The sequence below is a fragment of the Eublepharis macularius genome, chromosome 14, assembly GCF_028583425.1.
Source record: "Eublepharis macularius isolate TG4126 chromosome 14, MPM_Emac_v1.0, whole genome shotgun sequence".
Taxonomy (NCBI): Eukaryota; Metazoa; Chordata; class Lepidosauria; order Squamata; family Eublepharidae; genus Eublepharis; species Eublepharis macularius.
In genome coordinates, this window is record NC_072803.1 from 39,784,866 (window position 1) to 39,807,388 (window position 22,523).

A 22,523-nucleotide genomic window follows, 5' to 3' on the forward strand; every position below is an offset into this window, starting at 1 on the left:
TGGGCAGCTGATAAGAATGCTGACTCTGCTGCCAGGAGCAAGTTTCTGGAAGAAGTGCTACAGCACATATTTTCGTTTAATAAGTAAGTGCTTTTTTAATCCATGTTTATTAAGTGTATGACATAAGAACTTGACCAGGATTCTGACATTATAAAACATTTGGCCACAAACCTCAACTCAGTAAGCCCACATAGACAGGGTCTCAGCTTTAGCCCTATGACAACCATTAGAAAAGAATTATGTTCACACTTGCTTATGAGTAAGTCCCACGGAACAGTGCTTAGATCCCAGTCTTACACCTGTTTACTTGGAAACAGGTATTGTGTTCTCTGTGAGCCAGTGCTCCCTTCCTATGTGCCAAATTTCAAATGCAGCATTACATGTAGAGCTAGTGACACCTCTCTGTAGTTTTGGGCACCAGATGGAGTATAACAGTTTTATTATCAGTTTCTTTACACTACAGAGGGGCTACGATCAGCACATGGCTCTTAAGAAAGCTCTGCCATTTTAATTCTGTATCTTGTGGGATCTGGCACACCTAGAACACACTTCTGACTTTCATTCAGGATGTTTGTTGAATTCATTTCCAAAATATTCAGACACCAGCAGAGTCAACTGCATCCTCACTTAGCCCATCCCCAGCACAGCCAAGATTTAGTTCATTTTGGCATCTTAAGATGTCCAGCAGCAGTTACGGCTTTTGATAGGGAGCAGAAGGAGGGAGTCACTTGCTCAACTGAAACAAAACCATGATCCCTTTGAGTTTACTGGCCTATGTCTGAGTTCAGAAGGTCTCAACCAGAGCTGACTTCTTGGGATGAACTAGCTTCCTTGGCCCTGTTGTAAACAACACTGTTGTTGCCCTCTCGGTTACGGGCTATTTCGATGGCGAAGAACTGGATCCTGGTGGCTAAAAAGAGAAGTTTCCTTAGGACAGGTATGTGTTTGATTCTCATACCAAGTTCCAACTAGTAAAATCCCTTTGCATAGCCAATCTTCATCCATAAATTAAAAATAGATAGTACATACTACATGGGAAAGGACACATTTTGCCTAGAAGGCTCCCACTTGCATCCAATTATGGTGCGGTCGCTTCTTAGAAGTGAAACTGCAGTAAATCCATACACATGAAGCTACCTTACACCAAATCAGACCTCTGGGCCATCAGACTGACTGGCAGGTCTCAGGTAGGTCATTCACATCATCTATTACCTCGTCCTTTCAACTGGAGATGCCAGGGATTAAACCGAAGACTTTCTGCACGCAAAGCCAATGCTCTACCCCACCTCCTCAATGGCCCCTCCCCAATATTTGAGTACAGTTTCTGTACTAGGGAAAGCTATTCTAGGCAAGCTGATTCATTCATCCTAGCAGAACAGCTTTTTTTCCCCTTGTCATGCCTGGAATGGCAGACAAAGGATCCCCAGCAAGACCTTCTTACCAAATACAGTGTTCTCTTCCGTGTAACCTTTGCTGCAGTCCAGCCGTAAGAGAGTGCCATAGTTAAAGTCTTCAACTACCCCATCAAACTGTAAGCAGAAGGGGCGCCATTTCTGAACAGAGGAGCAAGGGTTAGCTTTCAGATCCATGGGACAGCTTCCCAACCCACACACTTCCTACCATTCCAGCACCCACCTCTTTAGCAGGTTCAGATTTAAGATCCTCAGGATCAAGGACATCAATCTTGAGGTCTTTAAAGTTCTTCCTGAATTCAGTATAAATCTGGTCATCAGCTTTGGTAAGCTTCAGGTACTTGGGATCAACAGCAGAAATGAGCTACAGCAGAATACATGTGCCAGGTGCATAAGAGATTAAAATGAGACTTTTAAATAGCACACTAGCTGTCTCATGATGGGGAAAGAGGGCAATTTGTGGATTCAGGCTCTACAACCAGAGCAGTCTACTATGCTTTTAAACTACAGAAAGACTAGCCCCACCATACACTCCTCAAAAGGAAACTGGAAGCTGCACTATGGTAACAAAAGAGGAACGAGGCTCGTATTTTGTCAGACATAACACCTCAGAGAAGGAGCTGTCTGTGGACACTGTGCAGAACAAGGTGGTTACATCAGTTGTCTCCTTGTTTGGAAAGCAAGTTCTGCAATTGCGAGGGATGCCCGCCCATCCCAGGAGCGGGAATGCCGTCCTTCTGCAGCCCAAGCTGGTTGCGGGGGGGGGGGGGGGTGGCGGCAAGCACAGGGATAGGAAGGAGGAGCCCCTAAGTATTTGAGGGCGACCGCTTACAAAGTGGACCGCTTTCGGGCTAAGCCCCCAATGCGGGCTGGTGGGCGGCGTTCCGAGCCCGTTTGCTGTCATGGTTCACGCATGATGAGAAGGGAATAAAACGCCGAGGCGGCCAGCTCGGACCCCACAACCTCCAGCAGACACTTACGTTCTCGTAGACTTCGGCGTGCTGGTGCGCCTTCATGGCCCAGAGCATCTCCACGGCGGGCTACAGGGACAAACAGAGGCCAAAGTCACGTTTTGCCCCCGCGGCCCGGTCCCCCCATCCCGTGCCCTGCCCGCGTCCATACTCACGTCGTTACCGAAGGCCTCGGCCGGCAGTGAAAGCGCTGCGGCGGCCTCCCGGACATCCTGCAAGGGAGAAAGAAGTAGAGACGACCGTGAGGACGAGGCGGGAGACGCGGGCGGCCAGGACGGGGCGGCAGGCACAAACACTCACCGCGGCGCTCAGAGCGCCTCCCGCGCGCGCCGCCATGCTGCCCTGCCGTTTCCGGCACGCTCAGAGAGCATGCGCTGGGGGGGGTAGCGCTCCTTCCGGTGGGCAGAGTAAAAAGAGAGGGCGCGCTGCGGACGCGTGGCTGGCTCTCTTCCCCTTCCCGGGCGTAGGTAGAGTAGGCGAGGGGCTATTGGGCTGAGGTGGCCTCTGCTGACCCCCGGCAAGCCGGCCGCTCTTGTCCTGGGGAAAGGCAAAAGGCAGCGTGGGTGGCTGGGAGGCCGCCTGCGCCGTTTGTCTTTCCCCAGGACAAGGGTCGCGCGTGCAAGCCGCCCCTTGTCCTGCGGGGCAGGTGAACGGCGCGGGCAGCCTCCAAGCCACTCGCGCGGGACAACCGGCTTGCCGCGGGGGAGGGCGCCCCAGCGCATGCAGAGCCTAACTTTGGACGCCCTGGGTGCTGACAACCGTAGATCCGGCCCTGACCCCACTGTGCCATTTTTGCTCGATGTTGCGCCATCAATGGAAATACAGATACAGGTAAACAATGGAAGTAAGACGCAAACATTTTTTTCTCACAGTAACCTGTGGCTCACCAAAGTTATTGCCGTGGAAATATGTCGGTTTTTAAAGCTCCCTTTTGTTTGCCTGTAACAGCACGCTCCCGCCCTGTATCCCGCGCCTGGGCAAGCGGCCGACGGCAAGTCCTGCGGCGGCGTTTTGGGGAGGCCGCTTGTCTGGCGCGCCCAGCTCGGCCAGCGGGGGCTGGCAGCTCTGGCAGTTGTCTCCAGGACCCTCTCCGCCTCGCGCGGTGTCAGGAAGACTGCCCGGCTCTTGTTCCACAGACTTCCCCACAGACTCCGAGCAAAGAGGCCGCCGGCTGGCCCCGCGCACCTGCGCGCCTCTGAGTGGGTGGCCAGGGAGGCCCCTTTGTCAGCCTCGCCTGGCCTAATCTGCGCCGCCGAGGGCGCTTCGCCTTTCAAGACGGAGGCCGTCCGGGCGACACTCTCGGCTGCGCCGCTAGCCCAGCCCGCCCCCGAAGAAAGCGGGGGCCCTGGGCGGGCCGGAATGCGAAGGGGCAGGGCAGCGCGAAGAATGGCTGGGGAGGGACCCGCGCAAAGCCGCCCAGACACAAAGGCGGCCGCCCCCACCCCAGCAGCACCTTTGAAGCTTGAAAGGACGGCAGGCATTCCTGAGGTCGCCCGAAGCTGCTGCCGCGGCGGCCGGCCGGGCCCGGTGCTAATTCCCCGCCGACAGCACACCTGGGCGCAGCCATTGTCCGCCTGCAATTGCCGGGTATCCCGTTTCCCTCCTGCCTTAAAGCTTCATTGAACTCAAACTGTTATAATTTCCCCCTGCCCCGCCCCAGCCCCGTTGTTTTTGTGTCGCTTTGTGAATGGCTTTTGGAGGCCCGGTTACAGGATTAAAATTCTTGCTTGTCCGTATTGTGAGCAGGAAAAGCAATTAGAGGGGAGACTGGATAGGGGAGGGGAGGCGAGGCGGTTGGGTGACTTTGCGATGTCTGGAAGAGCCGATCTGCCCTTTAAAAAAGAAAAACCTGTTCAGCAAAGGCTTGTGTGTGTGTGTGTGTGCGCGCGCACGTGCGTGTGCGCGCCTGCAGACGTGGGTATTTCACACCCCCATCTGTTGCTTTCATGGTTATTTCTGATTTGAGCAGTAGGTTGTTGTCACTGGAACCAACTTAAGGAAATTGTACCCACAAAGAGGGTTAAGGGTTTTTTTTTTTTAAAAAAATGAATCATCTTAGCATGGTACACCTATGACTTTCACAGGACCAGGATCAACATTTTTGGATTTTTTTCTTGTAATAGACTTAATGTAGCTGTCCATCTGGAAGCTGGTTAGAGATAACCAAGTTGATCCAAAGCAAAATTTTAAAGTCACACTGTACATTTCATTAGGACAAAAACAAATGGACTCAAAACTCTGCAAGTTTTCAAAGAGCCTGAACTCTTCATCAGAATGGACGTTGGGGTGTTGGTGCATCTTTCAGGCCATGCTGCATATCATAGCGTGTCTGCAGGAGGCTTAGCTGACTTCACTGGGCACAGAAGGGTGTGGCCAGCTGATTGTGCTCCCAAATTATTGCCCAATACCATTATCACTTTGCACTGCTATTATCAGCAGGGCAAACATTTTCCAATCACTGATAATTCAGCTACTCAGCATCTGCCAGAAATTTTGTTCCATTTATGATGAGTTCTTGGCGCCTCAAAACATGCTAATTCCTCTAACCAACCTCAGGTGGCCAGTGAAAGATACAGACACGTCTCTAGCACTTTGGGACCAACAAGACAGCTATAGTCTGCTGGAGTCAGATGGATGATCTAGTTTGCTCCTGGCAGGAGGGTTCGGACCTCAGTTGAGGTACCTTGGAAACAGCCAAATTGACAAAGCCCACCCCCTTCCCAAAGCAACAGATCAAGTCCCCTTTCATGCAGCTAGGCTAGTGCCTCTTTGAAAGACACAGCTGTAAAGGCCAAGGACAGAATCGGTTACAAGTAATAGTTGAAATGGTCATACAGAACAGGTCCATCAACAACCGTACAAAAAGAGGACTCCAGAGCTTTGTGTCTATCCTCTTCCTGATGGAGCCTGTGGGTAAAAAGATGCAGATAACTGACGGAGCTACATCAGAAACACACTGAATGGAACCAGAGCAAGGGGGCATGTAGTGTACTGCATGTGGGGCTGTTCTGGCAATCTGTCCAAATAATACCCCACTCCCATTATTTTTGCATTAGCCCCCACACAGTACACTTAGCTGACTTCAAAGGGTACCCGCACCTGCATCTTTGAGGTACTTAAAACAGATGGTTAATAAAAGCCTTTAATAAACATGGGATGCCATCAAAAGCAGCACTGCCATCCATCAATAGGGTCCAGGGGCAGGATGGACAAAGATTGAATCCCCTCTAAATGTGTGCAGAAGCACGATTCCCCCATTTCTCCCATCCTGGGTGATGGAACCGAGGGCAGCATTGTGGGGAGCTGCCCTAGGGAAACAACGTGGAAATGACCTCCCCCTCGCATCTGAGAATCTTTCCCACAGGATGCAACCACAAAAGTCCACAATGGTGCTTCAGGCTCTTAACAATTCTAGGTGCTTCCAGGAAGAAGGATGCATGATCTAGCAGGATGTTTTCATGCAAATGAAATACATGGAGTCAGAAAGGCAGTGCAGGCAGGCAGGGGCACCTGGTCACTTCCACTGAGCACAAATTCTCATTGACTGGAACGAACACAGAACTCCGCGTTCAGAGTGCAAAGCCCTTATACCTGCTCCCCATTTTTGCAACCTGGCTAAGACCAGGATGTGGCACTCCTCAGGTCTCTGGCGGAATGTGCATAAAAGCCTGACTCCCCAAGCTCTGAAATGTGAGGCCAATTGTTGAGGACTGCTTTCTTTTTCTCTTCTTTGTACAGTCTTCTTGCTACTTTCCAAGGGACTCCAGACAAAGAAACTTGTTGCCAGCACAGCTTCTGCGAGGCCCAGCTCTGCAACCTCCATTTCCATCAGGCCTTTGATCTCAGTAAAAAGCCAGCAGCTCTCAAAAGGTTAGCTGACTAAGCTTTCCTCATTTCCGTGCCTTAAGGAGTTTTCCGGCAGGTAACACCCCACTAAGACCTTGTAAAAGGCTGCCAGATTCCAAGGATGGTGCCTCTTGCCCCAGCTATTGTGGGCTGGAGTTTGCAAATAAAAGGTGATTCAATAGAGGAAAGAGAGGCCCAAACTTTTGTCTGACAAGACCGTACAATTAACAAGACCCACAGACATGTGGCCAACTGTTTTCTTTTGCTATTTAGGCTGGAGGATTTAGACAGTCTTGTCTTCACAATGTTCCTCAACTTTTGCAGGCACCAAGTGTTGGGAATCAAAAAGAACTAGGTTTCAGAAAGGGCCTGAAGCACATAACGCATTCTACAGCTGCATCTCACCAATATGTAAGCTTCCACTGTAAAAGTGTGGCAATACCTCATCCTATCTCAGGCTGCACTTGATCAAGTGGGAGTTTGTTCCTGGAGTACTTTCTACAAAATACACCATCTGTCAAAGAGCCGCGTGCGTGCGTGCGTGCGTGTGTGTGTGTGTGAGAGAGAGAGAGAGAGAGAGAGAGTGTGAGTGCAACTATGTAAGATTCTCCCACTATATTTCAGGTTTTGGCTACTCCTAATGACACTGCTCAAAAAGTCACCATTTTACCCATTTAATATATGATCATTTTGAAGCACTGAGTAGATTTTGCTCAGGATAGTGTGCCCTGCTGAGAGCTGCAAGGGTGTAACTCCCTGTAACTCCCAAGGGTGAACGCAACTCCCGTGGTATAAAAGCTGCAGCATGGATGTCCTAGAGGGCAAAGGAGGATCCAGTCCCCATAACCCATGCTCTTATCCCATCTCATGTTGATTAAATTACTGCAGTACTATTTATGTGAGATTGCTTTACAAACTGGTTTACTTAATACTGAATCCATGTCAATAATTTAAATCAATTTAGCAGTTGTTGTCTTCTCAAGCAACATAGGGATCAGAAATGGGTGACAAAAGCAGAGGAAAGCTTAGGATCTCTTAACAAGGAACCTTCAGCAATGCACCAAACAGAGACAAGCAAGACTTCTGAAAAAGCCACAGACATGTGGCAGGATTTTAGCTGCAGGGTTTGCTTACCCAACATCTTGCTGACCAAAGTATCCTCATCCCTGTGGCTGCTGCTTATCTTGTAAATCTGAGAGTTGTCACATAAGGAAGTGATCAAAACACAAGGAAAATGGGGGCTGATTTGAACATGACCTTGGCTTATGCGTTGCATGGGCCTAGGTAAACAAAATGCTGTAAAAGACTCGAGATCCTGCAAAGTTGCTACCACTCAGAACAGACATTACTGACCCTACCACAGCAATGGCCTGATTCGGTGTAAGACACCTTACTGTGCTCAGGGTGGGAATAGCAAAAAGTAAACCACTCCCCAAATAAACATTCAGTGAAATGTTAAGAACATGTTTTTATTTTAATGAAATTCTAATGCTTAGGGTGTGAAATCGCTGTAATTACCACGTAACAAAAACAACTGTACCCAGAAGAGGGAATCCTAAGAATAGCCTTTCCTTCCTTCCTTCCTTCCTTCCTTCCTTCCTTCCTTCCTTCCTTCCTTCCTTCCTTCCTTCCTTCCTTCCTTCTAAAATTCAGGTAACTTGGGCGGCTCTTCACAAGATCAGAGATGTTTGGATAGGTGTTTCCCAAGGCAGTACTTGCAAACAGGCCAATACTCTTTAGGAGTGGCATAAGACACTGGTGCTGAAACTGGAAAATCCAGCCTTTTCACTCCCACAAATATTTGGGGGCAGAATCTATTCTGCATATAAGCACCACTGAAACTGGAGGCCCATCTTAATGGGCCGCTGCCAAGCACACAAATCAGCCAGGGAACCTGGCGCTGCCCATCCTGGCAGCGGTCCCAGCCAGGCCTGCAGTGCTCCCTGCCTGTGGCAGCCCAGTCCAGCCACAATAGGGCCAGAATGGGCTGCTGCTGGGTGCACAAGCCTGCTAGGGTGCCTGGCACTGTGCCCACCCCCAGCCAGGCCTGTGGTGCTGGGCCAGGGTGCCTGGGTGCTGCCCACCCTGGCCAGGGTGCCTGGCCACTGCTAACCCAAGCCCGCTTGGGAGACTGGCGCTGCCCACCCTGGCAGTACTCCTCGCCTGCTGCAGCCTGATCCATGCCCAACTGGGGCGGAAAGGACCACTGCCAGGTGCATAAGCCCATCAGGGCATTGGGTGCTGCCCCACCCCCAACAGCACTCCTGGCCTAGCAGCGGTCTTGAATGGGCTGCTGCCAGGCACATGAGCCTGCCAGGGTGCCTGGCACCACCCGCCCCCAGCAGCGCTCCCAGCCAGGCCAGTGGTGCTCCCTCCCTGCCTGATATAGCCCCAAAGGGGCTGAAGAGGACTCCTGCTGGGCACACAAGCCCAACAGGGCATCGGGCGCTGCCCCCTTGACAGCATTCCCCGCCTGAGGCAGTCTGGAACAGGCTGCTGCTGGGTGCATGAGCCTGCCAGGGTGCCTGGTGTTGCCCATCCCAGTGGCACTCCTGGCCAGGCCTGCGGTGCTCCCTGCCTGTGGTGGCCTGATCTGGCCTCAACTGGGCCAGAAATATTGTTGAAATGAATAATAAAGTTTTTTTAAAAAAAAACTGAGCCAGAAATGGCCACTGCTGGTTGCTCGAGCCCCCCCCCCCCCAGGGAGCCCAGCGCTGTCCCCCTGGCAGGGCTTCCCACCTGTGGTAGCCCGATTCAGCCCCGGTGGGGCCAGAACGGGCTGCTGGTGGGTGCATGAGCTGGCCAGGGTGCCTGGTGCTGCCGCCCCCACGGTGCTTCCTGGGCCGGAATGCACTGGTGTTGGGCACAGGTGCCCACCAGGGTGCCTAGGGGAAGGGGCTATGCAAGGCCCAGATGCCCTGCCTTACCCCACTCTGACTAGAGTGCTGAAGATGGGGCAATGCCAGGCCCAGCCACCCTGCCCTCCCTCTGCCCAGATAGGGTGCAGGGGAGGCAACATTTCTCAGCCTGGCTGCCCTGCCCTCCCCCTGCCTGGATCGGGGTGATGGGATGGTGGCAATGCCTGACCCGCCTGCCCTGCCATTTCTAGAGCCCATTGTATTTTTTCCTCACAACGGTCTTTGTTACAAGTTAACAACATATGATCATTTATGGGTACCTCAGAGCCGGATGCCCCCTATAGGTTTCTCTGATGGCAAGAAAGAGACAACGTATTTCAGGGAACTCCAATCAATTCAAGCACCAACTTCAAACTTGCTTGCCCTGGTATATATTTTACCCATAGGTTCAGGATACGATATGCCACATGGATTCTTGGGACAATTTGGACCATTTCAAACTCTGCCTCTTGCTAACACTTTACCCGTGGTGATCTTACCATTGCCCATTTACCAAATTAGGAATAACGTACCACAGTCTGCATATAAGCCCATCAGACTTTTTGGAGGCCAACATCCAAGCCAACCATCTTGGGAGCCACCAACAGAATTTTTGCCATATCCCCCACCACACAGTCAGAGCAGGACAATATCTCGCAATGTTTATAAATGGTGATTTTAGTAGCACAGCACCCACTGGAGTGACCTGCCCATTTAAAAAAAATCAGTTGTAATGCATCTCATAAATAACCCAGTTAAAAATGTTATCTGAATGTAATGTAGACATATTGAAGTCTCTGCTGAGTTTTCTTCTTTTTATGAAACAGTGGATTAAAGCTTAGTTTTCTATGGGGAAAAAAAGCACATTGAGGTTACTGCCACCGTTCAACTGCTTAACGGTTGTCTATGACCATGGTAGGATGTCATTTCCTAATCTAAGTGTCAAGGCATGAAGTCTGCCTATAGCTTCTTGCACCACTTTCTGTTCTGTGCCTTCTTTTATAGCTCCACTTGGTGTTTTAGGAATGGCTCTGGTTGCAGGATTTACCAGCAGGCCAAGTCAGACCCAGTTCCTGTCCACTGTTGTGTGGGTGAACTTTGGATGGGATGATTGGGATTGACTTGGGACAGTTGCAAGTCTTCTTCTGGTCTGGCCCAGGACAACACTCCTGGCCAACTCTATGGATCAGTCCCTTCAGCAGCAGTTTCAGCTAGCTCTTCTTGTTCCATTTGTTTGCGATCCTCTTCAATAGCTGGGTCCCCAAACATCCATATATGACGAGCTGTAGCTCTCTGCGCCTGTGACCTGAGCCCCTCTGGTCATATCTTTCTCAGATTTTCGTATAGCTCCTGCAATGCTTTTTTATGCTCTTCTCTAGTCGACCCATCTCTTCCAATATTCCTTTACTAGTGGCAGCTCCTACATCCATCCAGTGTTGAGCTACATTTGCTACAGAATAATTACAGTTTCTTATAGATGGCTTTACTGTCCTTGCATAACCCAATGCAAAACTCTACAAGTTGATGTAATTTCCAGGTGCAAATTTGCTGTATTATGGAAGATCATAAATTGCCAAGTAGTGACACAGGCTCCGTAAGCTTTCGTATAGATCCAGAAACGCTGTAAACTTAAACAGATCGGGCCTTAATTATTCAGCTACCAAAGTGCTGTTGGGCATGCCAAAAGTCTTGGTGATAACAAAGCTGGTCAGTCCTTGATCACTTAGATACACAGACAGAGCTTTCAGCATCTGCTGGACTCTATTTGATGCCTTGCCTCAGCTTGTCACTAAGATAAAGTAGTTTATCATGGCTCTTCTAACACTGATACCTTTTAAGATGAACTTTGCCAATAACATTACAGTACTGCTGCTTATTTATAGGACTTATTCCAAAATCATGTGTGAATCTAGCAAACGTAACTGTGAAGTTAGCAGTGGCTAACTTCGTATAGTGGTAACAGTGGTAACAGCCATGTAATAATGGTAACAGCCTTAGACAGTACGATCCATAGTTGACAGCCTGTATCATCGGTGTCATCATTTCCCCAAGTGCTCTCTCTGGGTGTATGTGAGAATGCCTGATTTTGAATCATGTCTGTTGCAGCTGCACAGATGGCAGCATCTATAGGGCTGCTACGCTTGAAATCTGGGTATGTGCTAGAGTTTTCATCATCTATCACCTCAACTATGACAAACCTGTATTCAGTGTTGTCATCCAGACCTGTTAACTCATCTTGGGTTGTGACCTGACTAAAGTACAGGCAGAACATCAGACTTGAGACTCCTAAGTGAGCATGGACATCAGGAGTTAGTGCAATTTCCAGCAGCACAAGAAACAGATTAGAACGGACATGAGTATTGTGTCCAATGTATGTGAAAACGGGCAACTGCTGAACCTTATTTATCAGCAGGGTATCACTATGTTTGGGCTCATCATTATACTTAAAGAGTTATAAATGCTTTGATAGCCTCTTTGAAGCTGTCGAAAGGCATGATATGCCAGGACCAGCACCAGTACTATTTGCAGTGTCACAACACTTCCAACCCCTCACTTAGAATTTTTCTGAATGTTTTGTTGCCCTTAATTTTGTCAACAATCTGTCACCTGAAACAGCTGCTTTAGAGCAGGGCATCTGGGAGTCTGGTGTTCTACTGGGAAGAACCAGGGGCAAGGCAGCACGTCAACATCAAGTAACCCAAGGCAGCCATTCAAACAGTGCAGCTATTATGAGAACAAGTGCAGAAGACTTCCATTCCAAAACAAGGGGATGAGTTTTCACCATACAAACAAGCAACTGTTGAGCCATCAGCACACCATAAGCAGTGGCAACTGTCTCCTCTTTTTGGGAATGTTCCTATTCAATCCAAAAGTCACAAACACCAAGGAGAGGGAAAGACAACCTGGTCGTCTTTGCATGCACCAAGTATCCTGGACCTGTTGTTCTTTTCCTCAGCTTGACCTTTTTTGCTTTGTGCCAACCAGAACCAAGGTATAAGTATTTTTTAAACAGAAGCCAGTCAACAGTGATAAGGAATCAGGCAATTTGCACACATGAGCTGACTTGCAACACCTGGCACACAGCAACAGATGAAAAGCCAACACACGAGCTGCAGGAGGGGCTGGCAAAGCCTTGTGCTGGCCTTTAAGCTTGTGTGTGTGGGCGCTTTGTCCTGCGAGTTGGGGAGGAAGAACTCACAAACTCAAACTGCTTCTGCCGTTGGGGATTGTTGGGGAATGGCAACTGGCCCTGGTAGAGGCGCTTGATGAAGTGTGCCTCACGCTGGTTCTGCCGGCTCCGGGAGGCCTTGCGGGGATGGCCTTTGCGAGTGAATGCCATGCACCAGCCTTTGTGACGGGCGTTCTGGAAAGCAGTGTAGTTGTTCTCCAGAACGATCTCTGTGAAGACGCAGTCCTTGCTCTCACCATTAATCTGGGGAGGTGGAAAAATGAGACGTGATACTGGGGCAGGTTGGGCTTCAGAAGGTGCTTGATGCTTTGCTATCAGAGACAGCAGTGTTAGGGGTTTTCATTGGAGCAGAACCGAGAACCATCTGGACCTTGGGCCAGTGACCAACAGCACCTTCTACTGCTGCTCTGTACAGACTCTAGTCTGGCAAGAATACACTACAGACTTAATAGTAATTCTCTTCTCAGGGAGCCTGGGAAACTGTAGCTATGAAGGCAATTTTCAGCAATCCCAAACAACAAGTCCCAAGGTGCTCTGAACAATAAAAGACAGCTATAGAGCTAATATAAGGTCTTTCGTGTGCACACTCAGCCACATGCAGTGATCCCATTCTGCAGGCCTGGAAGTGTAACTTTGCGGGGCAAGGCCTTTCTCAGAGGAGCGGCATGCGTTACCAAGAAGCGACTCCTGCAGCGCAGTAGTGGGCTTGCATATGAAAAGCACCTGTGTGTATGTGAAATTGCTGAAGTTGAGCTTATTTGCAAATTTGGAACAATGGACTCCCCAGGGCTTAATAGGGACACTGAATTCTTCTCACACTACATATGCCGATCTTCTATTTTTCACACCCCAACTCTATCAAGCTAATTATAGTATTATTAAATTTTACACTTGTATTTTAAATATCCCTCTCACCTTCTGGCTGGATAAACCCCTACATACTTCCACTTCTAAATGTATCTGAAGAAGGAGCTTTGACTCTCAAAAGCTCATACCCTGAAAATTTAGTTGGTCTTTATGCTGCTACTAGACCTGAATCTTGATCTTCAAGAGTACACTTTAACTCTGCCCTGCATGCTATCAAGCCTTGGAGCCAGGATCAGTTCAAATGCCCTATCCATGGCATGGCTGCTGTTGGCATGGTCAAAAATTCCTTCCTAAACTTCCTCTGACCTACTCTCACCAGAACTTCCCTGTCTGTTGGCAGTTCTCCTCCCCACACTCTTACCATTGCTAGGTAACATTTTCTTCCTTGACTTCACTCTTACTTTGTCTTGGTGTCATATTTTCTCAGAATTGTGTGGCTGCTAAGAAAATGAGTGAAGTTTGAATGGCTATAAAGGCTGATGGCCAGTATCAGAAATGAGTTTTAGGTTGTAACTTACTATCCAGCTTACTCAGACTTACATGATGAGCCTTGCTCATAAGCCCCCTCCCCTCGCTTCAGTATATTCTTATGCAGCATTGCCCAAAAGATATCCCTTGCTGTAGTGACAATGGACTTTTCTGTGTTATATTTGGGGGGGGGGGGTTGTCAACTTTTCTGTACAGGTGGATCAGGGGAGCTATGGAATCTAACAACTCGGTTTGGCAAACTCTGTGCGCTAAGCAGTGGTTGTAGCACTGAACTTTTTAAAGCACCATATGAATACACAGTGCTTGTAAAATTGGAAATAATTGGGGCAAGCAAGTTTAAACTGGTGGGTTACCATCAGCAAATGTTAGCAGATTAATTAGTGGGACTGAAAGTTAAAGTCACACTAAATTATTTGGATTCATGGTTAGAGTGGGAGCAACATTGCATTGCTTACTTTGCCAACGAGCTTCCCCTTCTTGTTTATGCAGATGTACGTTTCGCTCTCAGCTCCTTTGATGCGAACTCGGCTCCCAAATGTGTCTGTTTCAACAATGAGCTTTGCTGCAAGCAGAACAAGCAAAAGAAACAAATCACTTTGCACTGGAACTGGGATTCAGCAGCCTGGGGTCTGAATGTCCTTAAACAGCCTTACAAACTTCTGTAATGGTTTGGCCAACCTACCCTCCTCAATGCAGATTTGTAGATTCACAGTATGTTTAGGGCATACCCCTCTCTAGGGCAATCTGCAGATGTAAGGAAAAGGATGAAGCAGGACTAGCAGACATTGGCTGGCCTCTACTCTGAAACATAGGAGAACTGAAAGGAACCAGCTGGGTTAGCTAGGCAGGGTAGATATGCAAGAGAGGAGGAAAGTCGACAACTGAGTTCCTGGGTTGTCAAGGAGGGAGATGAAGCTGAGGATACTGTAGGCCGAAGAGCCTTGCTTGAGGGCAAACAGAGAGGGAGCAACACATTGCACCAGGAAGATATGAAATAGTTTTCAAAACCAATTTTCACAATGCAAAGAGCAGTTGCCTCTTCATGGGCAATTCAAAAGCAAAAAAAAAATTGAGCAATATTGGCTGCCTGGAGAGAATGCTAAAGCTGATCTTTGACACAGGGGTGAAAAGTGGCTGAAAGCCTAATACAGAACATCTCAGTACTAAGCTCTTGTGTGGTTTGAGAGAGGCCAGGGTTAGACTTGGGAACCCTCAGATCTGGTGGACCACCAAGACTACAGACCAGAGTATTCTTTTAGAAGTAAAGCCTCCATAGACTCTTTTGTGGCTCCATACTCCCTGGAAGGACTATAAAGACTTTGCTTGGGCAAAAAAAGTCTCCATATGACTTTTGCACCACAGCTACCTGTGGACCAGGTACTCATCTGCCATTATTCTAAACTGGGCTGCAGAGCACACTGCACCCTTTGGAATAGATCTGTCTTCTACTCAATCACCTGTAATAGTAACCAACATTCACCACTAAAGATGGCTATCTCACCTTACCTCCATGTATGGCCATCCCTGACCTGTTTCCAGTACCCATGTTTCCCCATTCAGGTTGCAAAGGAGATGGAGAGGAGTGGGGTTTCTTTCAAAGACGTGAAAGTCTCCTTAGCTTTGAAACCTTGTGGGACTTAATGTATACGTTCTCAATATTAAGACCAATATTCCCCAAATAAACATTTCCCAGGCTCTCAGAAGCTCCCTCCAAAGGTGCACTCAAATGCTGCCAACAGGTTCCTTACCAAATTTGTTGCCATCTTCAGCTGTGGCAATGATCCTTTTGCCATTCACCTGGACATGCTTCCCACTGGTCCGGCTGTACAGCTGGTACTCCCTGATCTGCCTCCGACTCAGCTGGTCTGTTATGGCGCCCTGGTCCCTCACGTACTGGTTAAAATTAGGAGACGATTGATTCTCCCCCTTTGTTTACAAAGGGAAAAATAAAATCAATTTGCTTTGGACAGCCCTATGACCATGGCCAGGAGGTGAGACTGGGAGCCAGCCCAGGTAGGCAGGCAGGCATCCCCGCCCCCAAGCAGGAGACTTCATGGGCACAGATGTGCAGCACAAACGACAGATCACATGAACATATGAAGTTGCATTATAATGAGGCAGATCATTGGTCCAATTGTCAGAATTAACTGGGAGAGGCTTGGAAGGGCTGTGGTTTTTCCTAGTCTTATTGCTCGAGATCCCGTTTTTCACCGGAGCTACCAAGGTCTGAACCCAGGGTCTTTTACATGCTCTCACAACACAAACATTAATTACCCTTTAATTTTTTAAAATTATCTTGTATTCACACATGCCTGCAGAAGAATAGTAAATTGGTGAAGCTTCCTTGCTGCTAGTAATTGAGAGAACGTCTTTAAGAGAACATTAAGAACCAAACAGCATTGGACAAAGATATTACAATGTGTGAGACAGGCGATCCAAATGGCAACACCTTTTCCATCTGTGAAAATGGGCAAGTTATCCTGGTGCAGCCCCCACTGAAATGAACAGGAGCTATTTCAGAGCACAAGGGTGTTTTTTAGAAGTTTCTGCATTACTAGAAGAGGTGCATCAGAGCTCAGGTCTGCATCCTGGGCCCTCCCAGTCCAGTGTTGTACTTTAAGATGAACTCCCAGCTCCTGGGCCCATAGGTTTGAAGCAGGGCTGCCCAACCATAAATCACAAACCAATAATAGCCACCACAACCTGGATTTCTCAGATACAAGAAATTATTAATGTAGGGGAGCTTTGAACAATCCACCCAGTGCATCCTGAAATGGTACAGTTCAATCTAACACTTCCACAGTTTGCTACCTCATTTTGTTGCACATGCAGCCTAGGTCTGAGCCAATGGCCATTTCCATATCTTGAGACAATGCTAGTTGTATGTTACTATGCAGAAAGACTGTCTGTCTTGAACCTATCCGCTGCATAACTTCACTGGAGATCCCCAATTCAAGTATTATGAGAAATGGGAGAAAAAAATTGTAATTATTCCCTTCATATTGTTCATAATTTTGTAATTTTCCGAGCCAGTTTGGTGTAGTGGTTAAGAGAGTGGGACTCTAATCTGGAGCCGAGTTTGGTTCCCCACTCCTGCACTTGAAGCCAGCTGGGTGACCTTGGGCTAGTCACAGTTCTCTTGGAGCTCTCTCAGCCCCACCCACCTTGCAGGGTGTTTTGTTGTGGGGATAATAATGACATACTTTGTAAACCGCTCTGAGTGGGCATTAAGTTGTCCTGAAGGGCGGTATATAAATCGAATGTTGTTGTTATTATAATAAACTTCAGTCATGTCTGCCTGCAATCATTACTTTTCTAGTCAAGAAGCCCCAAATGTGTTAACCTTTCCCTTACAGAAAGGTGAACCAGTCCCTTAATCGTCTTAGCTGATCTTTTCTGTACATTTTCTAGCAGTGTGATATTTGCTTTCAGGTGGGATGGCCAGAATTGTATACAATACTTCAAATGTGCCACACCCCAGACAGCATCTGCTTCACCAGTGTGATCAACCTAGTCGAATCTGCCCCACATAACTCAGCGCTCAAGAAGCAGATTCCCAGCATTTCTGGTCAAACACTTTGTGACAAGACACTATGGCAGCAGCTACAAGAGAGACTTAGCATCCTGTCTGGTCACTGACCTTGGGATTTCATGTCCTGACACTTAAAGCAGAGTTGCAGAATCCTAGGGATGATCACATGTAGTGCTGAAATGAAATTTCACAGACATTCAAAAACTGACTGAATTTACAAAAACTCAAAGTTGGAGTTTTTCAAATTTTGATTGTAAAATTTGACTTAAAGTGAAGCAACTAAATCTTAAACACTGTTGAGCTTTTTTTCAATGCAGTAAAGTTATGGATCAACTTGCCCAACTCGAGTCTTGTCAAAACATTCCAATCTTCTTTCTATCCTTCTTTTGAAACTATCCCAGGCACAATATTCCATTAATTCATCCTTCTACTGCTATACTGCTCTTAGAATATTCTTTAACCTAAATCTTCTTTAACCTGGAGCTTCAAACCATCACTTCTTGTTCTCAATGGATATAACAAAGGAGACAGACAGACAGCATAAACAAGGCCAGTCTATAAACTGCTTAGGATAGCAACTGTCTCATCCTGGTGTAACTTTGAGATACACTTGCATAAGTCTGCAGTCACAGGTCTCCTATGTACTACACATTGCAAACCAAAAAACCCATATCATGGACGATATGGAGCTACATTTCTAGCCTCCTGTCATGCACACTTAGAAAACCTAGAGAGAGAGCATTCTGCACAAAAAAAAAGGAGCACCTTGTACAAACAGCTACAGATAAGAACAAAAAAAGTTGCAACGTATTACTAACTTTGCTCAGATCCCTTACAGGAATTCCACTGCATGACACAAACACCAACCTGGATCCTCCACTTCTCCAACTGGGAACATCAGGACAATGCATTCTACAGAAGTTACTGGGGGATGAGATCTTCTACCCCACCCAAACTCTTGACTGCTGCAAACATTTTCACACCCAGGCAACATGTACTTATTATGCATTGGCTGAACAATCCTTCCTTCCTCAACAGTTGTTAGCAACAACTCAGCATCTTGCTGCTCTGCTGTGTGGTTACCAACTCCCTTGCTCAAGTATTGTTCCTACAGCATTGCAAGCTGCTTAAATCAGCTGTTTGACAACCACAGTTGAACCTATCATGGAAGTGCAATGATGGGGATAGCTCTACCTGGGATTCTCCTGACAATGCAGCTTTCACAGGCACAGGAGCCTCACTAGATTAAGAAAGGTGGCAACCCCCGTCATCTGACCTGCATTCAGAACTAAATTCCTAATGCTATTCAGTAAGCATTTTGACTGTTTCTCTGTTTTAATGGGATTTGGTAGACAAGGATCTATGGCCGCCTCCTGCTCTAACAAGGGAGTGGGAGAGGTAGGCTCCCCATGGTTCAAAATTGCCAATACCACACACCACGCCAGTGTGTGATAAACCATGCAGACTACATGACAGAAAGGAGGAATGGAGAACACAGGTTTCTGAGATGAAAAGCAAGAGGCAGCAGTAATCAATTCTAGGGTTGCAGCAGTGGGGATGGCTACATGAATGTGACAGTGGAAAACCTCAGCTGTGCCTGGGACATCTTCCAGGACTATTTTTTAGTTAGCCACATGAAGGCTTGATTTTAGGACTAAAGTCTGCACTTTTTGTTGATGGCAATTGGTATGAGCCATGGACTAAGTACCACCAATCTATGGAATGGAAAAAGGCAGAGAGAATCTTTTTCTCCCTTTCCTATAATACTAGAACTCCAGGCCCCCTAGGATGTTGATGGGCAACAGATTCAGGACAGACAAAAGGATAGACAAAATAAATAGATTCAGGATGGACAGAAGTAGTAATTTAATCACTCAATGAGTGATTTTTCAATTCACCACAATCCACCAGTGGACACAGTGATGGCCACCGGCACAGGAAGCTAGACAGATTCAGTGGCAACAAGCCATGGTGACTAAAGCAAAGCTTTATATACTCGGGCAGAAAACCTTTGAATATCAGTGCTAGGAAGGCAACATCAGAGAAAGTCCTTGGTCTCTATGGCCTGTCTCTTGGTCCTCCAGGATAACTGGTTGGTCACTATGTGGCTCAACTGGCCTTGACAGATCTGTCTGATCCAGCAGAGCTCTTGTTATGTTCAAAGAGGGAAAGACATTGGAGACAGCAGCAGGTATAGCTTTGGCCTTACTGGCCCCTGATTCAACAGATTTAAGCCAGAGAGAACTAATCCATACTTGGAAAGGGCAGTTGTTTTTTCCATTGGTGCCCTTGAGCGGTTCTGTTGCAATTCACAAGAGAATATACTCCCCCACTGCCCGAATTACTTGGAAGGCAACATTCTCCAGCAATTTCCTTTACCTCAAAATTAGAACGATAGATAATACACCAATATTATTGCCTTAAAACTGATCCACTTCAGATAAAATATCTTTACTCACTTAAAATCAAATTCTAAAAACAAATTTTGAAAATGGAAAAAAAAGAAGCAAAATTTCATTTCAGACTAACAACAGACTCCAGCAGAACAATGGCTTCCCTCAAGCATATCAGCTGGGCTATTCCATGCTCTATGGGCTTGACACACGGAGAGAGTTCCAGTGCTCATCGAAGGCTTTCAAGCAGGGGGAATCATTGTGGGTGGCCAAATAAAACACTTGGCACTGAAAAGGCATGTGTGTGGGTGTCTCGTTTAGTATGCAGGCAGACCCATTCCTTGGCCTTGGTGCTGACTATTGCACAAAGCAATCATATACACGGTGGGGTGCTGAGCGCTTCCTCTGCCATACTGCCTTTAACAGTGGCACAGCAGCTCAGTTAAAACTCCTGTTTACTCAGTGGTAGAACAACTCTCCAGTGCTCTTTGGAAACAAAAGCTCACAGACATGCATGCCCATGCTCAGCTAAGCTACCATTGAGTTTCATGGCACTATGGTCAGCACAGTTGGTGCATATTCATTCAGACTGGCACAAATTCTTTGAAAAGATCCATGCAGCACCACTGGTAAAATAGACCAAGAATACTGGTGATGAAGGTGGAAAAGTGAACCCGCAATAAACATAAGGCTCAAACATAGAAGGGGAAGTCTCCAGCACAAGAGCTTGACAGAAGAATTTCCCCCTGGGTCACATCTGCAGTCTCCTCAACAGCATCCACAAACTCCTGCCTGTGATCACTTTAAGTGTTTCCTGCAAGAGCAGTCTCTGGGGGTTGAGCTGCCTCTTGCTGCTTTCAGGCAAGCGTTCACTTCATTCATGATCTCAGATCTAGTCCTACTTTTCCCTATTCAGCTCTGTAACACTGTTGAGAAGCATCCTCTTGCTCCAGCACACAGAGAGAACGCACCCTTCCCAAACTTTCCTAACAAAGGGGAAGAGTGGTCTAGCCAAGAAAGGGCCAGAATTCTTTCTCTGCAGCCTTTCCAGGCCACCAGCATGTTGGCGGGGAAGAACGGCTGCTCACTGGGCCCAGAGACAGCTGCCCATCACACAGCAGCTCAAGCATGGCTCAAGCTTTTGCCAGGTTGCCCACTATCAATGTGGAGGGGACGGTCCATAGCTTCCCTGAAGAAGGGGGCAAGAGGAGCAGGCTGTGACAGCATTGTGCTCCTTCCAACTACACTCTAGGCTGCACTGGAGACCTTTTTGTGTCTGCAAGGGACTTTTGAATGGTTTGCTTTAGAGTGCTGTGGGGGGGGTGCTGTCAAAAGCCATTTCCATTTCACTTTCAAAATAAAAACACATTTACTTTAGAAAGATCCCAGATGCTTGTGACAAAGACAGAAGCGTCTATCTTGCTGGCAAATGAAGACTGTTTCTTTCTCATTTAAGTACTAGTTAAGGACGAGTGTCAAGGGAAGTGAATTTTCATGCTGCCCTCTTTCAACAGTGTGCTAGTTAAAGGGGGCTTGCATATTTAAATATTATGGGGAGGGCGGAACTGGCTAAAGAACTGTTGTTGTTTTTTCTGGCCAGGTGACATTTCCAGCTTAAGATGAGAAGTAGGGAAATGAACTGCTCTGCTTTAAAGCTAGCATGAGCAACGGAGCATCTGAGTCCCATGAAAACAAAAGCACCAATTCTGGACATATTCCCTGTTGAAATCATCCAGTAGAGTGCATGAGCTTAAAACACTGGCCAGCCAACTTTAATAATGGTTGGATGCATGTGAACATCTGAACCATGCCACTTGCATACAATTAATATTTACCAGTTGCAATATTACAAAGGTCCTTTACCATACCACACAATATATGGGCCATCTTACAAATCCTTGCAACTTCACATCATTCCCTTCTGAAATTTCAAGCACATTATTAATAAATTGTATAGAAGTGCTGCCTGGCTGAAGTCTGTGAGTTTGACAACTTTTACTCTGAGGTGGCACAGCACAAACAGATTTTAGTTGAATTGTGAGCAAAGAGATTCTGCTTCACCAGAAAGGCTGATCCACACAGACCTGAATTAGGGCTGTATATCAGGTGCCTATCACTGCTATGCTCTTGTGCTGTTTGGCATTTGGTTTGCAGCAAAATTGGGGGCCACTTTGAATATCGGCACATTTCTTTTCAAACAGTATACACACACCGCTTTAGATCAGAAAGAGGGGCAGGTGAATAGCTTTACGGTTCAATCCTAAACCGAACTGTACCCTTTCTGAAGTCATTGGGCTTGGTGTAACTCTGCTCAGGACTGCATTGTCAGTCTGCGAAAAAGATCACTACTTTTTGCTTTGATTACACATGAGACTTTATATGCCACTTTTCAAAAAGAAGCAAGTAGCAATCCCAGAACATGCAATTTTCAAGCATGCTAACATTTAATTCATTAACATTAATGACAGCATATGATTAACATACCTGGGTTTGACAGGAAAGGATTAGCAGCTGGAAACATCTGCATGTGGAAACAAAAAACATACAGGGGTTTTTGGTTGGAGCACTGCTGCTTTGACGAACCAAACATAACTGAATAACAGCAAAAATAACAACTGAACCTCTGCAAAAGGCAGGCACGTGCCTATCAGAGTGGCAGGCAGGGGCAACGCTTACATGGAAAACATTTGAAGGCTTAAGGGCAGCATACTGGAAGGTACCGCTTGTCAGATAGGAAAGAAGAGAAACTCATAAAAGTAAAGGACTCGGCTTTTTACAGTCATCTCACTGGCGGGGTGATGAGCTTGTAAGCCTGCCCATTCCCAGGGCAATAGCTGTGTCCCAGCAAAAGCTTTAAAACCTCCCACTTCTTAGATAGACCAGGTATGATTTAAAAAGGCCCCGAAACAAAACTGATAGCACAGCT

General features: G+C 47.2%; 2 protein-coding genes across 3 annotated transcripts; both read right to left on the minus strand.

Annotated features, from left to right (window-relative positions):
* Nucleotides 1-88: 88 nt before the first annotated feature.
* Nucleotides 89-4,115, minus strand: PBDC1 (polysaccharide biosynthesis domain containing 1). Of its 2 annotated transcripts, none has more exons than XM_054997894.1 (6): nt 3,271-4,115; nt 2,539-2,595; nt 2,393-2,452; nt 1,636-1,776; nt 1,442-1,553; nt 89-910 (listed from the first exon to the last, which is right to left on the minus strand). In XM_054997894.1, the coding sequence occupies exons 1-6, from the start codon at nt 3,862-3,864 to the stop codon at nt 795-797; spliced, it is 1,080 nt and encodes a 359-aa protein (XP_054853869.1). In that variant the 5' UTR covers nt 3,865-4,115; the 3' UTR covers nt 89-794. The 2 variants fall into 2 exon arrangements, with proteins under 2 accessions (XP_054853869.1, XP_054853870.1); XM_054997895.1 differs by lacking the exon at nt 3,271-4,115 and adding an exon at nt 2,684-2,737.
* An 8,156-nt stretch (nt 4,116-12,271) lies between these two features.
* On the minus strand, nt 12,272-22,305 carry FGF17 (fibroblast growth factor 17). The gene is made up of 5 exons (XM_054997250.1): nt 22,274-22,305; nt 22,082-22,118; nt 15,421-15,598; nt 14,128-14,234; nt 12,272-12,559 (listed from the first exon to the last, which is right to left on the minus strand). The coding sequence occupies exons 1-5, from the start codon at nt 22,303-22,305 to the stop codon at nt 12,272-12,274; spliced, it is 642 nt and encodes a 213-aa protein (XP_054853225.1).
* Nucleotides 22,306-22,523: the final 218 nt, after the last annotated feature.

Coding starts and splice junctions, on each gene's coding strand:
- FGF17 (XM_054997250.1), bottom strand. CDS start 22,305: ATGCTGCCCTTAAGCCTTCAAATGTTTTCCAT. Junction 14,235..15,420: donor TGAAGATGGCAACAAATTTG/GTAAGGAACCTG, acceptor TTCTGCTTGCAG/CAAAGCTCATTGTTGAAACA. Junction 12,560..14,127: donor AGGGGAAGCTCGTTGGCAAA/GTAAGCAATGCA, acceptor CCACCTCCCCAG/ATTAATGGTGAGAGCAAGGA.
- PBDC1 (XM_054997894.1), bottom strand. CDS start 3,864: ATGCCTGCCGTCCTTTCAAGCTTCAAAGGTGCTGCTGGGGTGGGGGCG. Junction 2,453..2,538: donor CCGAGGCCTTCGGTAACGAC/GTGAGTATGGAC, acceptor TTGTCCCTGTAG/CCCGCCGTGGAGATGCTCTG. Junction 1,554..1,635: donor AATCTGAACCTGCTAAAGAG/GTGGGTGCTGGA, acceptor TCCTCTGTTCAG/AAATGGCGCCCCTTCTGCTT.